The sequence below is a fragment of the Mus musculus genome, chromosome 9 (genome assembly GCF_000001635.26).
Source record: "Mus musculus strain C57BL/6J chromosome 9, GRCm38.p6 C57BL/6J".
NCBI classification, from domain to species: Eukaryota; Metazoa; Chordata; class Mammalia; order Rodentia; family Muridae; genus Mus; species Mus musculus.
Genome location: NC_000075.6, coordinates 44,156,316 through 44,171,577, shown reverse-complemented (window position 1 = coordinate 44,171,577; position 15,262 = coordinate 44,156,316). Strand labels below are relative to the sequence as shown.

Sequence of the window (15,262 nt, the reverse complement as noted above, 5' to 3'; positions counted from 1 at the left end):
GGTGGATGTTGGGGTGAGCCATCTCAAAGCCCTGAGCATGGGTGGTAGCTGAGCTGATCAGGCCTTCAGCTTCCCTGCACACATGCACACCACTAGGGCTAGCTATCTCCCTTAGTGCTACAGCTGACAAGGGGTAGGGCCAGCTTACCCACCCCCACGACATTATGGCCATCTCTACTGTGCTACCCAGACAAGGTACCGAGTCTACTCTTCAGAGTGCTGCAGTTGAGGGATGGGGGTGGGAGCCCAGTCAAGCTCATGGTTGGTGCTTTTGCTATCAGGGCCAGCTCCTGTGCTGCCCAGGTGAGGTGCAGGGCCCCCTCTCCTGAGTGTTACAGGGCCAGCTGTCTCATTCACTCTCGTGACCTCCTGCTGTTGACTGCTGAAAAGCTGCAGGTAGGGGAATCTGGCCTTCATTACTCTGTATGCTCAAAAGAGGAGAGGCAGAGCCAGCTTTTCCACTCCCCTCAGGGCTGACTCAGCCTCACCCCCTCCACCAAGGCCAGCTCTACTGTGCTACCCAGACATGGTACTACAGCTAGTGAGAGGTTTGGCTAGCTCTGCATAGCCCTTGGACATCAATGAGGTCCCAGGCAACAGCCCAAAGTAGGAATAGCTGCATGCTTTTGGTGGTAATATGAGCCATGGACATTGACACAGACCCTTGCTGCTGCATGGCCACAGACCCAGACATGGCTCTCAGCATCAGTATGTGCTGGCACTTCACCATGGCCTCAGGTGGCAGGGCAGGCTACTCACATCAGGCTGTTCCTCTCCACCCCTGACCCTTCCACCCCACGTCCTCCCCTACCCCTTATCTCCAATACGGCCTCTATTTTTAGTGCTCTAGCGCTTCTGCTTCTCTTTCTCTCCCATCTTTCCACACCATAATTGCACATTGTAGTGGCTCCAGCTGTGGACCCCACGTGGTGGGCAGGCGTCTGGATGTCCTGCTTTCTCCAGTCTTTAAACAAATACAACTTCAGTTTAGATAGTCCGTGTTCTTTGATTGAATATTCTTCCTTTTCTCTCCCTGTCTATCCTGTTAATGAGCATTTACATTTCAAATTATGGGCTTAAAATTTTTTTACTCTTTGTATATGTCTGTGTTTATACCTGTGAATGCAGTGTCTGCAGAGGCCAGGAAGGGTGTCAGATCTCTTGGAGCTAGAGTTACAAGTGGTTGGTCGTGAGTTGCTAGATGTGGGTTCTGTGACTTGAACTTGTGTCTTATGGGAGAGTAGTACCTGATATTACCACTGAGCCAACTCTTTCGCCCTATAAATTATTTACTGTTGCAAACAGTGAGCAGGGTCATAATTATTTTTGTAAGCTAGAATCTCTCCTTAGTTATATAGCTAAGAATATTATTGGTAAATTGTGGAGTTTTACCTGCCCCTCCCACTGAGTATTGCATAATTGCTTTGTATGAGTTTATATTCTTCCTTTTTGGTGCTTTACAAGACAGGGTTTCTCTGTGTGAGGTTACGGGCTGGCCTGGAACTTGCTCTGTAGACCAGGCTGGCCTGGAACTCAGAGATTTGTTCTGCACAGCACTTGCCTAGAATCCATGCCCAAAGTTCAGTCTTTAGCAGGGGGAAAAATAGTACTAATAAAAAAATGTTAATGCTGAGCAAGGCATGGTAGTTCACACCTATAACTCCAGCACTTGGAAATCTGTTTGAGGCCAGGCAGCAACACAAAAGTTCCTGGTCAGCTTTTTTGCCCTCCAAAACACTAATGTCTGGCTAAAATTATAAAGATTATACTGCTGGTCTGACATACATAAGGCCCTGGTTCAGTTCCCAACACTACAAAAATAAAATTAAAAGTCTATTACGCAAAATAAGAACTGGTGTGATTTTCAAAGCTCAGATAAAGCCAGGTAGGATGGCGCACCTTAGTTCTAGCACTTGGGAGGGAGGGACAGGTGGATCTTTCTGACTTCTAGGCTAGCCAAGCCTACGTAGAGGGACTTCTTCTCCTGAGGAAAATTTAGTGTAGTGGTCTGCACCTCTCCTCTCAGCATGGTGAAGCTGAGAAGGAGGATGGAAAGTTAAGGCTGACCAGGGTCTCGATGGTAAAACTGATAAAACAAGGCATGACCTCATCTTTCTCCTGTACTTCTAGGGTGGAACAAATGCTGTAGGAAGATGAAAAAGGGATCAATATGTGATAGTTTTGGCCAGGAAACTGTAGAAAACCATCTCTGTTACTCATTAGGAAGTCAGCAGACATCCTTTACTTCCTTCTTTCTGTTCTTAGTCTAAATATAACTTGGCTTCTGTGAGAGAATTGCTGTTAATATTGGGAGCCTAATGTGTCTTGCTTGGTGTCATTTGATGATGGTAGTGTCTGCAGTTGCCTGTTCTCACCGTGCCTTTTCACCCATCCCTCCCAGGACGATAGTCCCGTGGAAGAGCTTTCGACAGGCCCTGCATGAAGTGCATCCCATCAGTTCTGGGCTGGAGGCCATGGCTCTGAAGTCCACTATTGATCTGACCTGCAATGATTATATTTCTGTCTTTGAATTTGATATTTTTACACGGCTGTTTCAGGTATGATTCTAAAGTCATTGACTAACCTGCTATTTTTCTAAGGAGAAAGCTCTTTTTAAAAAAAGATAAAAGTTGAATATGGTGGCTTGCAATTATAATCCTACCACTTAGGGAGTTGAGGCAGGACGATTGCTGAGTTCAAGGCCAGCCTAGGCTATAGAGTGAGTTAGAGGCAAGCTGACAGCACCTGCTGCTCTTTCAGAGGACCCTGGTTCAGTTCCCATAGTGACTGTAACTCTAGTTCTAGGTGAGACAATGGCCCTGTTCTCAGCTGTGGGCATCCTGCGTACATGTACTACTCATACATACTTGCAGGCAAAATATTCCTAGACATAAAATAAATTACACACACACACACACACACACACACACACATAATATCTCAAAACTCACTAGACATGATAGCACGTTTCCTGTAATAGCAGACCAGGGGAAGCTGAGGTAAGAGAATAAAAGGTCATGACTAGCCTGAACCACAAGGTAAGTTCCAAGCCTAGCCAGATATGTGTGTGCATGCGTGTACACACAGTCAGACATCTCAAACAAAACAAAATTTTAAATGGCTATATAATCTTTTGTCTTGTGTCTTTTTGGTTGTTCTTGAATATCCTCTCACATTATTTTAATGTCATAGAACTGACAGAAAGGGATATAGTTTATCCCTTTGGGGTAGGCAAGTGGTGGCAGAAATAGAGAGTCTATTAAAAACAAGGGAAGGGGAGAGGAGGGAATAGAGACTGTAGTTGGGAAGTAATATATGAGAGAAGAGTAAACAAAAAAGGAAAAAAAAAGAAAATATAGAGGAGCAAAAGTTTCATGCCAATTAAGAGAATCATCCCTACCTTGGCTATTTAAATTTATGTAGTGATCCTTTTTTTGAGAACCAAAATCCTTGAGAAGGTGCTCTGTGTTGAGAAGAGACCCTGTGCCCATGTTCTCCTGGATAAAACCCATATGCAAATACAAATGTCATCCAATAAGTTTGAGAGATACTTTTTAAGAAGATTAAGAAGAAAAGAAAGATAAGGAAGGCATTCCCAAGAGTTGGAAAGGTGCTGGGCTCAAAGCCTATCCTTTTATTCCTTTGATGTGTGTGTCCAACTTGTTTTTCTGTTGTTCAACTCTTTCTCTCTTTTTTGGGGGCTTGGAGAGGGGGACAAAATCGTATGTAGCCCAGAGTAGACTCAAGTTTGTTATATATCCAAGGTTAGCCTTGAACTTCTGACCCATCTGTTTCTACCTCCAGAGTGTTGGGATTGCAATATGTACCACCATACTTGGCTCCCTGTTGCATTCTAGATTGTTAACCCTAAAATGCATTGGTATTTCAATGTATGTGTGTCAGCTTGAATAAACATTCATTCATTAAGGACTTAATAATTGCATATATAGACCCTATTCTGTTTTTCTGGGTTTTATTATTATTTGACTTTAATACTGGTTAGAATTGCTGAGTAAATTTTTGTGTGTGTCATCTTCTCCCTATAAAGGCAGTTTGTATTCTTAGCTCTCAATGTTTCTACTCTCCCAAATAGATTTGTCTTCCCATAGGATGACAATAGAGAATTTGGAACAAACCTGAATTCGTAATTGAGAGTTGAGGGCTTTTTTCTTTTTGTTATTCATTGTTCTGAGGCTGAGTGTATGTGTACACTGAATGGTCTGTGATGAATGTTTTCTTTCTCTAGCCCTGGTCCTCTTTGCTCAGAAATTGGAACAGCCTTGCTGTAACTCACCCTGGTTACATGGCTTTCCTGACATACGATGAAGTGAAAGCGCGCCTGCAGAAGTTCATCCACAAACCTGGCAGGTCAGTGAGCTTGCAGGTCTCCTGCTGGCTTTCATGACGCTCTTAGGAGTTGAAGGAACGTGATCATGTTGGTTCCCCAGGAGCCCAGATTTAGGGATAGGATTGATCTGTCCGAGGACTTGACTTAATCAAATCCTGTGATTTAGTAAATGTTTTTAAGCCAATCTGGAATGGGGTTTATGCTGGTCCTTGGGAGTCCCAGTGTGTAGGAGCTTGGAAGGCTGAAACAGGAAGATGGTTTGAGACCACCCTGAAATATATCACAGAACCCTATGTCTAAAATTAGAACAATGAGGTTAAATGTCTTTTGTTTCTGCTCTGAGATCATTAGAGAAGTTGATTTTCTTTTAATTGGAGATTGAAGCCATGCCTGTAGCATACTAAGTCCTCACTCTCCCTAAGCTATGCACCAGGCCCTTGAAAAGTCAGTTTCAGTTCTTTTCAAGTTAGCAACAGAGAAAGGACTTTGATTATTACATTTTTATACATTGTTTTCATTTGTATTCATCCTTTCCCCCTATAGGAGCTATTCTTAATGGTCTTTTTGATTTTGTCTCTATCCTGCCTTCTATTGAATACCAGCATATATATTGAAACTTCTGGTCATCTCTGTTCTCAGTTACATCTTTCGGCTGAGCTGTACTCGTTTGGGTCAGTGGGCTATTGGGTATGTTACTGCCGATGGGAACATTCTGCAGACAATCCCACACAATAAACCGCTCTTCCAAGCACTGATTGATGGCTTCAGGGAAGGCTTGTGAGTATTGCTGCTTTCTGTTTTCTCTCAGAATCTAGGAACTGGAGGACTTCACTACCTCTTTGTTAGTGGCTTCTAGTGCATGGTTCTTCTGCAGGTGACATTTTAGGAATGTATTAACATGCCACCTTGCTTTGTCCTTGAGGTTGAAGCAGCTTTGCTCATTTGAGGGGTTCTCTAGGTATGAGATTAACTTTCTTTGTTGTTCTAGTTATTACTACAAATATACTTTACCTCTTTTTCCAGATAACTTAGTTCTAAAGCCAAATTAGAATTAAAAACTATGCAAGGATCAGGACATATTCAGCTGCTTATTTAAGTAGTCAATGTGAGAGTAATTAGATGTTCCAATGACAGCAGACCTTGGTTGCCTTCAACCTAGTTTTATTCTGGTTTAGCAGGTTTTTTTCAAGCCTTGGGCTTTTGTGATATATGCTAATATTTATGGCTAAGTTCTCACTCCTGAATTATCATTCCTATGGGAATTCAAATTCATTTTCAGTCAATAAACACTGAAAATACTGCTGTGGGTATCAAAAAATGAGCTGTGTTCTAAAGTGACAGGAAAATTGGTTTTCTATTATGTATCATCTCTACATTGGGGCAAGAAAACATTCTGCTCCTAATACTGGAGCAGTTTGATGCCAGAAACTACTTAGAGATATCCCCTGGCTTCATTTGCTTCCTATTACAACACTTGTAAATTGGTGTCACGTGAAGTTGTTAGTCAAAAGCAAATGGAAGTCAGGGGCATGGCGGCATGCACCATAGTCCCAGCACTCCAAGAACTGGATGGACTAAGTGGATTGTGAGTTTGAAGCCAGCCTAGGCTACATAATGAGGCCCTCCCTTAGTAATCAAAAACAATATATTTATTTATGGCTATTCATTGAAAATACAGGCTGACAAACTAACCCATCTGCTAGTTGTTTGATATAACCTGCTTGCCAAGGTGATAGTTGTTTGAGATAGGGTCTCAGTTTAGGCTGGCCTAAAACTCATGTGAACCTGACTGGCCTCCAGCTCAGAGATCTGCCTGCCTCTGCTTCCCAAATGCTGGGATTAAAGGTGTGTGATACTATACCTGGCTTCTTGTTGTTGCTGTTTCTGTGTATGTTTTGCTTGTATGCATGCCTAAATAGGCACCACTTGTGTGCCTATTATCTGAGGAGACCAGAAGAGGGCATCAGAATCCTGGAACTGGAATTACAGTTGTAAGCCTCCATTAGGGTGCTGGTAATCAGACTTGGATCCTCTTGACTGTAGTAGCACAGACCTTTAAGCCCAGCACTCTGGAGCTAAGATCTCTTGAGGTTGAGGCCAGTCTGATCTACACAGTAAGTTCCAGGAGAGCCAGGGGTACACAGTGAGACCCTGTCTTAAAAATAAAAACAAAAGCAAACAAACAAACAACAACCCCTCCCCCCATCCTCTGGAATAGCAGCCAGTGCTCTTAACCAAAGAGTTACCCCTTCAGACCCTTGTTACTTATTTTTAAAATGTCATAGTTCTCACTTATCTGTTTTAGTTTGTACTGATAAATTAGCCTTTGTCTCTTAAAAGCTATTTGTTTCCTGATGGACGAAATCAAAATCCTGACCTGACAGGTTTATGTGAACCAACTCCTCAAGATCATATCAAAGTAACCCAGGTGCGTTTTGTTTTATAACTATTACTGGAGCCAGACTTTTGGATAGACTTGATGACCTCTATTATAGAGTCTAAGTAATTGCAGCAGCTAGATTTTAAACCACTGACTAGTAAGAGAGTGTGTATGTATGTGTGTGTGGGGGGGGGGGGGTTGTATTGCATGTGCATGTGGAAGCCCCAAGTCAACATCGGGTATCTATCTGTTAGTCACTCTTCCTCAAGCTCTTTTGAAATGGTTCTTCCTGAACCCAGAGCCGACTGATTGGCTTGGGTGCTGGCCGTCAAGCCTCTGGGATCCCTTTGTCTTTGTCTTCTAGCAGTGGTGTTACAGGTGTGTACCACCACACCTGGCTCTAGGTGGGGTCTGGGGATCTGAACTCAGGTCCTCATGCTTACACAACAAGCAGTTTTTCTCCTGTCTGTGCCATGTCTTAAGCACCTATTGTGGCACTTGTATTTGAATAAATTGACAGTTTTTGGTTCTCCTGTTGCTAGCATTCTGTTGCTTATTCAACATGTTCTCTCTCATTTTTCTTTCACCAAAGGAACAATATGAATTATACTGTGAAATGGGCTCCACATTTCAACTGTGTAAGATATGTGCTGAGAATGATAAGGATGTGAAGATTGAGCCCTGTGGACACCTCATGTGCACATCCTGCCTCACGTCGTGGCAGGTATGGATGTCCAAACGCTGCATTGTTTCTATGTATCATTCTGACTTTATAGATAGAAAGGATGGGATAAGTTTAGCCTTTTTAAATCCCCTTCTATTTTTGCTTGCTTTCTCCCATTTTAATTTTTCAAGGTAGTGCCTCATTTAACTACTGCTGGCTTCCAAATCAAGAATTTGACCTCAAATTCTTGTTCCTTCTGCTTTGATCTCCCAAATGATGGCATTACATGGGTGGGACATGGTACCTGACTTTCCTCCTTTTCTAGATTTTTTTTAACGATTTATTTATTTAATTTATATTAGTACTCTATATAAGAGTCTTAAGAAGTCATCACATCTCACTATAGATGGTTGTGAGCTACCCTGTGGTTGCTGGGAATTGAACTTATGAGCTCTAAGAGCCATCTCTTCAGCCCCCTTTTCTAGCTCTTTTTCTGGATTCCAAGGCATGCTGAGTACACACATTACCTCTGAGCTATATCCTCATCAACTGTACTTTAACCTCTGGAAACTGTATCTTCTAGTAGGTAAGTATGTTAAGCACTTTCAGAAGTATCTGTCACTGTCATCTGCTTCTTCTGCAGGAATCAGAAGGTCAGGGCTGTCCTTTTTGCCGATGTGAAATCAAAGGTACTGAGCCCATCGTGGTGGATCCGTTTGACCCCAGAGGCAGTGGCAGCCTATTAAGGCAAGGAGCAGAAGGTGCTCCTTCCCCAAATTACGACGATGATGATGATGAACGAGCTGATGATTCTCTCTTCATGATGAAGGAGTTGGCAGGTGCCAAGGTAAGGGGGCACTGGAGATACAGCTTGGTATTAGAGTGATGTCTTGTTCAGCATTTCTATTACTGTGATAAAACATTGACGGAAAGCACGGTGAGGAGAAAAGGGTTTTTATAGCTTGTAGTTCATCATCTAGGGGAGTCAGGGCAGGAACTCAAGGCAGTACCTGGAGGTAGGAACAGATGCACAGGTCATAGAAGAGTGCTGCATACTTCTTAGCCTGTGAGAGAGAGAGAGAGAGAGAGAGAGAGAGAGAGAGAGAGAGAGAGAGAGAGGAGAGAGAGAGAGGAGAGAGAGAGAAAAGAGGGAGAGGAGAGGGAGAAGAGAAGAGGTTATACGGACAAGGCTGGCATGTTTTTATTCTCCTGAATGCTAAGATGAAAGATGTGTCCCACCATACATACCTGGCCTCAGCCTGCTTTTGTATAGGTCCACCTGCCTGAGGATCACACTCACCCACCCACAAGGGGCTAGGAACTTCCAAATCAACCAACCAACCCACCAGGTCATCCAGCCAACTAGTAAGGTGCTCTTCAGGCTTGTGTATAGGCCAGTTTTATGAGGCATTTTCTCAGTTGAGGTTCCCTTCTCTCAGATGATTCAGCTTGTGTCAAGCTGACAAAAAACTAGTCAGCCTAAGTGATTTCCTAGCATGTGTAAGGCCCTAGGTAAGAGCCTTAGCCTTGCTAATCAATTAATTAATTAATTAATTTTTGGCCATATCCTTAAAGCTGAATTTGTGACTGGACATATGCTTACTTGCTGTTCTTTCTGAGGGTGAAACTTCCAGGACTTTTATGGAATACAATTTAAAGTTTTTAAATGAAGACTTACAAGGCGTGCATTATCCTGAAGCTTAGGTCTCACTGTAGGGTGTCATGTGGGACCAGGAATCACAGATAAGACTCTTGGGGACCGAAGAGCTTGCTTTCTTCTCTTTTTCTATTTTTTAAGATTTTACGTATGAGTATTTTACCTATAAGTATATCTGTGCAACATGTGTATGCCTGGTCCCCATGGGCATCAAAGAGGACATTAAATTCCCTAGAACTGGAGTTATGGGTCGTTGTTAGCCACCATGTGGTGGCTGGGAATTGAATCTGGGTCTTCCGCAAGAACAAGTGCTCTTTACCACTGAGCGAAGTCTCTAGTCCTAGTAGCTTTGGTCAGGAAGACAGTGTAGGTGCAGGTAAAACACTGTTTAGCACAGGGAGACAGTGGATGTTGTTTCAATGGCTGCGTATATGTTTCTTAAATATTACGTGTATTTGGTAAAAGGAAAGAAATGAAGGCTTGGTGGCATGTGCCTTTAATCCCAGCACTCCAGAGGCAGAGGCAGAAGCAGGTAGATCTCTGAGTTCCAGTCCAGCATGCTCTACAGAGTGAGTTCCAGGACAGCCAAAGCTACACAGAGAAACTCTTGGATCTGTAGCCATGTAGAAGTTACAAAACTAAAGTCTTCATTGCCACTTGGTTATCTCTGGTGATCTGAATGAAAATGGCTTATGCATTTGAATACTTGCTCCCTAGTTGGTGGAGGGATTAGGAGGTGGGGCCTTGTTAGAGGAAATGTGTCTCTGGGAGTAGGCTTTGGGGTTGTCAAAAATGGGTATCATTCTCAGCTTTCTCTGCCTGGTTGTGAGCTCTCAGTTGTTGCCTCAGCACCATGCCTGCTGCCATATTCCCTGCCATGATGGCCATGGACTCAAACCCTCTGCAACAGTGAGCCCCAAATTAAATGCTTTCTTTTTTCTTTCTTTCTTTTTTTTTTTTTTGTTTTTGTTTTTGGAGACAGGGTTTCTCTGTGTAGCCCTGGCTGTCCTGGAACTCACTCTGTAGACCAGGCTGGCCTCAAACTCAGAAATCCGCCTGCTTCTGCCTCCTGAGTGCTGGGATTAATGACGTGCGCCACCTCGCCCGGCTAATTAAATGCTTTCTTATGAGTTGCCTTGGTGTTGGTGTTTTGTCACAGCAATAGAACAGTGACTAAGGTATCACCCCACAGCTCATTTGGTCTTTCTTAAGGGATATCGAGTTTCCAGGCTGAAACATGTTAATGTATTGTGCAAGTCTGTCCACAGGTTGAATTTGTAGCAGAACTGTGGGGTAAATGATGTGGTGTTTGCACTTATGAGGGCTGTTGTGATAAAGGGTATGGTTGTAGGCACTAGGGAGGCCTCCTGCACAGAGACACATACACATTTAAAGATAAACTCAGGCCAAGCCTAGGCTACACTGAAAGGTTTTCTTTAAAAATAAAACCTTTGTTAGTACAGAGGAAAATAACTGAGAGAAGGTATGTATAAGAATACCACAAAGATTGTAGTATTTCAATTTCTTTAGTGAGTGACAGATAGGTAGTATTTTTGTTATTCTTTGTAACTTTCAGTTTATTTTGAATTAACTTTTAGAAGGTATTAAAATCACACCTTAGAGGTGTACGAAATCACAAGGTTGCCTGTTTTTCATACTCTGGTGGTTGTCATTTGTTGTGTGTGTGTGGTTTTCTGAGCTGCACCTTGAATTGATCCAACTCCTCTGACCACTTTGTGGTCACCTGCACTCAAATACAGATTTCTACACATAGACACATATACATATTAAAAGCAGTAAAAATAAATCTTAAAAAATCTCTATAAAAAGGTGAAGTGGTAATCCTTTTTGGGCTTTGATGTATTTTTATCAGAAGTTTAGTGTGCTGGCTAGATTTATACCAGCTTGATACAAACTATAGTCATCTGAGAAGGGGAAACCTTGACTGAAAAAAAGCCTCCATAGATCAGGCTATGGGCCAGCCTGTAGGGCATTTTCATAATTGGTGATTGAAGTGAGGGGCCAGCCCATCATGAGTGGTACCATCCTTGGGCTGGTGGTACTGGACTTTATAAGAGAGCAGGTTGAACAGGCCTTGTGGAATAAGCCAGTAAGCAGCTGTCCTCCTCAGCCTCGACATCATCCATTCCTACCTCCAGGTTCCTGTCCAGTTTGAGTTCCTGTCCTGACTTCCTTCAGTGATGAGCAGTGATGTCGAAGTATAAGCTGAATAAACCCTTTTTTCCCAAGTGTGATTTTCCTGGTGTTTCTTCACAGTAGTAGTAACCTTAACTAGGACAAGTGGCTAGTTCTAGGATTCTAGTTACAAACATCCCGCTGAGGGAGCTGGAGAAGTGCTCAGGGACGTAAGGACTCTGGGTGCTCTGTGCTCTTCCAAAGGACTTGCATTCCAGGCCTGGTGTCCTTGTGAAGTGGCTTACAGCCACCTACACTGTAACTCTAGCTCAAAAGGATCTGGTACCCTCCTCTGACCTCTGTGGCCTCCTGCACTCGGTTTGCATTTATTCACACACACACATACAGAGACAGGCAGACAGACAGACTCACTCTCTCTCTCTCCCTCTCTCTCTCTCTCTAAAAAATGAAATAAAAATTTTTTTCAGCTCTTCTCTAGTTCACCAGAGCTTCCTGGACTTCTGGGTCTGAGGCTTTGCTCTTTCATATCCTTGCTCTCCCGCTGGGAATCATGGTGCTTACTTTTCTTGTTTTTTATCTAGTTTTCATGTTTGCCCTGCCCTTGGTTTCTTAGAAAAGTGAAGGCTATCACAGTGCCCAGCTCGAGAAGCCTATTATTAAAGTCAGCTTAAAAGAGAAGCAGTAGATTTGAAGGTTTTTAGAGGAGATCAAGTGCTGGACTAGACACTGGTGGCTACAGAGAATATCTATCTTTTGTCCTTAAATTTAATTATCTATTATTATTTGTGTATGTATTTTAGTGCATGACTGTATGTGTGTATGTGTGTGGGGGGGGGGGGAGAGGGTGCTATGGCATTGCTGTGGTGGTCAGAAGACAGTTCTGTGGAATCAGTTCTCTCCTCCAGGGCTCGAGCTCAGACTGCCAGGCTTGCAGAGCAAGCATGTTTACCTAGCTTCTTGACAGTGTCCTCTTTTCCTCCAAAGATGAAGAGACAGAGTATTGTAGTGATTTTAAAATTGTAAGGTGGGTTCTTTGTGGTACAACTGCCTTTCTATGAATCTGCCAATAGTCTGCCTCCATGATTGACAGTGCCTGCTTATGGTGATTACAGACATAGTCCAGGGTTTCAAAACTATCTGAGTTTTTAGAGCTCTATGGCACCCAGCACCTATGGTCACATAGTATCTGCTGTCTGTAACTTTGGGATTGAAAGATGCTCTTCCCTAAACAAGAGTAACCCATTAACATCTCGTCGGTTCTAGGTGGAAAGGCCTTCCTCTCCATTCTCCATGGCCCCACAAGCTTCCCTTCCTCCAGTGCCACCAAGACTTGACCTTCTACAGCAGCGAGCACCTGTTCCTGCCAGCACTTCAGTTCTGGGGACTGCTTCCAAGGCAAAGCATTAACCATTTCTGCACTTTGCTCAGCCTCTGTTGTCTTAGTGGTTTTGATTGACTTGTTTCCATCTTGTTTTCATAGGCTGCTTCTGGCTCCCTTCATAAAGACAAACCATTGCCAATACCTCCCACACTTCGAGATCTTCCACCACCACCCCCTCCAGACCGGCCTTACTCTGTTGGAGCAGAAACAAGGCCTCAGAGACGCCCTCTGCCTTGTACACCAGGCGATTGTCCATCTAGAGACAAACTGCCCCCTGTCCCTTCTAGCCGCCCAGGGGACTCGTGGTTGTCTCGGCCAATCCCTAAAGTACCAGTAGCTACTCCAAACCCTGGTGATCCTTGGAATGGGAGAGAATTGACCAATCGGCACTCGCTTCCATTCTCATTGCCCTCACAAATGGAACCCAGAGCAGATGTCCCTAGGCTTGGAAGCACATTTAGTCTGGATACCTCTATGGTGAGTCCTAAATTTTAAAATATTTAGCCTAGTAGTATTTGTGAGTGGTATTTTATGGTCCATAGTGTTTTGTTAGACTGGGCGTAGTGGTACACACCCTTCTTCCCAGCACTTGGGAGGCAGAGCAATTGGATCTCTGAGTCCAAGGCAACTTGGTCTACAAAGTGAGTCCTAGGACAGCCAGGGCTGTAGAGAAACCCTGTCTTGGAAAAAATAAAGTGTTTTGTTGGAGTGGTTTTGGTCTCTACCATAGGCTAGCTTCAAATTCTTGATCTTTTTGCCTCTGCTTCCTAAGTAACTGAGATTACAAGTATGCACTACTGTGCCTTGTTTTGGGTCAAAATTATTTGATAGGTTTTAATATAGAGTTCAGATAGCATTAATTCTTAACTCATAAGAAGTGTGTAAACTAAGGGCTGATGAGAAGGCTCGGTTTGATCCCTAGAAGAAGTAGAAAGAAGTGAATTGGAAGGAGGTCTAAGGAACATCCAAGAAGCCAAGCACACACCTGCAATCCTAGTACTTGGGAGACAGAGGCAGGTGGGTCTCTAAGTTCAAGACCATCCTTGTCAATGTAATAAGTTCTAGGCCAGTTCAGGTTACCCTCTGTCTCAGAAAGAAAGAGGATGGGGAGAGGGGAGAAAGAAAAGTAAGGAAACACCCAAGAGCTGATACCCAGCAGGTAGACATGGTGGTAAGCCTGACGGTGCGAGTGTGGTTCCTCCACACCTAGGTACTAGCAGGAGAGAAGAGAACCCTGAAAGTTATTGTGTGACTTTTACACATACATACATACACACTAAATCAATGGCTTTTTGTTTTGTTTTTGTTTTTTTTTTAAGAGACAAGGGGGCTGGAGAGGTGGCTCAGCAGGTAAGAGCACTTGCTGCTCCTGCAGGAGGCCTGGGTTTGGTTCCCAGCACCCACGTGGTATTCTCCAACTCCCTGTAACTCCAGTTCTTGGAGATCCAGTGCCCTTTTCTGACCTCTGAGGGGACATGGTACACATGTACATGCAAGGAAAACAGTCATACACGTTAAAGACATCTGGTCTCTCGTAAACTGATGATTTGAACCTGGCTAACAGATACCAATCTGATGGGTGAATTGACAAGGAAGTTAGAAATCTAAGAAGGGGGCTGGTGAGATGGCTCAGTGGGTAAGAGCACCCGACTGCTCTTCCGAAGGTCCGAAGTTCAAATCCCAGCAACCACATGGTGGCTCACAACCATCCGTAATGAGATCTGACGCCCTCTTCTGGAGTGTCTGAGGACAGCTACAGTGTACTTACATATAATAAATAAATAAATAAATCTTTAAAAAAAAAAAAAAAAAAGATTTAAAAAAAAAAAAAAAAAAGAAATCTAAGAAGGAATACTGTTGAAGACTGTAATGACACTCAGGTGGCCATTTGTTGGTTCCACAGAAGAGATCAAGACATTTGAGTGGCACCTAATGACATAGCATCGAGGAAGAATAACCATTTTGAGTTTAGGTATAGATTTATTTATGCTAGAAGTGGTATTTCTGTGCACAACTTTCTTCGTCTCATCCTTTTTTAGAATTAGAACGAAGAAGGTCTTTTCTGGCTTTTCCTTTCTGACTCTCTCACCTGGTATTTTTTTCAGAGTCAGAATCCATAAGCACTGATTCTGTCAGAGGTGCTAACCCTTGGGTTTGTGAGATCCATGTTTATGTTAATATTGTGATGATTTTTTTTTTCTTCAGCAAGCTTAGTAAGAGGAAATACTCAGCTGTAGGTGGGAAAGAGAGATTCTTTTCAGGCCTTTTCTTACTTTGCAGACTATGAATAGCAGCCCAGTAGCAGGTCCAGAGAGTGAGCACCCAAAGATCAAGCCTTCCTCGTCTGCCAACGCCATTTACTCTCTGGCTGCCAGGTAAGCAGACCACATCTGTACTTCATGCTGTGCAGTGGTTTGTTTGTTTGTTTGTTTCATGAGACAGATGGCCTCAAACTCACATTAGATTTAGAATGGTAAACCTGGTGTGGTTGGTGCATGCCTGTATCCCTCACTAGAGAGGTAAAATTGCTACAAGTTTACAAGCTATCAAAACTTCTCAAAACAATAAGGGGGCTAGATAGTGGCTGGTTGTTCAGATATTTGCTGTTCTTCCAGAGGACTTGAGTTAGATTCCCGGCATCCAGATAGGGCAGCACAGTCATCTGTAGCTTCAGC

General features: G+C 43.3%; 1 protein-coding gene across 4 annotated transcripts in view; it reads left to right on the top strand.

Annotated features, from left to right (window-relative positions):
- The window catches only part of Cbl (Casitas B-lineage lymphoma), a 91,284-nt gene that overhangs the window by 62,682 nt on the left and 13,340 nt on the right, over positions 1-15,262 (top strand). For 3 of the 4 annotated variants that reach the window (XM_030244033.1, XM_017313115.2, NM_007619.2), the window contains exons 4-12: positions 2,402-2,558; positions 4,247-4,368; positions 4,988-5,125; positions 6,689-6,776; positions 7,321-7,452; positions 8,036-8,239; positions 12,470-12,601; positions 12,687-13,064; positions 14,868-14,962. In XM_030244033.1, coding sequence (XP_030099893.1) covers positions 2,402-2,558; positions 4,247-4,368; positions 4,988-5,125; positions 6,689-6,776; positions 7,321-7,452; positions 8,036-8,239; positions 12,470-12,601; positions 12,687-13,064; positions 14,868-14,962 — 1,446 coding nt within the window. The remainder of the gene's footprint in view (positions 1-2,401; positions 2,559-4,246; positions 4,369-4,987; positions 5,126-6,688; positions 6,777-7,320; positions 7,453-8,035; positions 8,240-12,469; positions 12,602-12,686; positions 13,065-14,867; positions 14,963-15,262) is intronic. The other variant, XM_006509963.4, reaches the window with a different exon arrangement.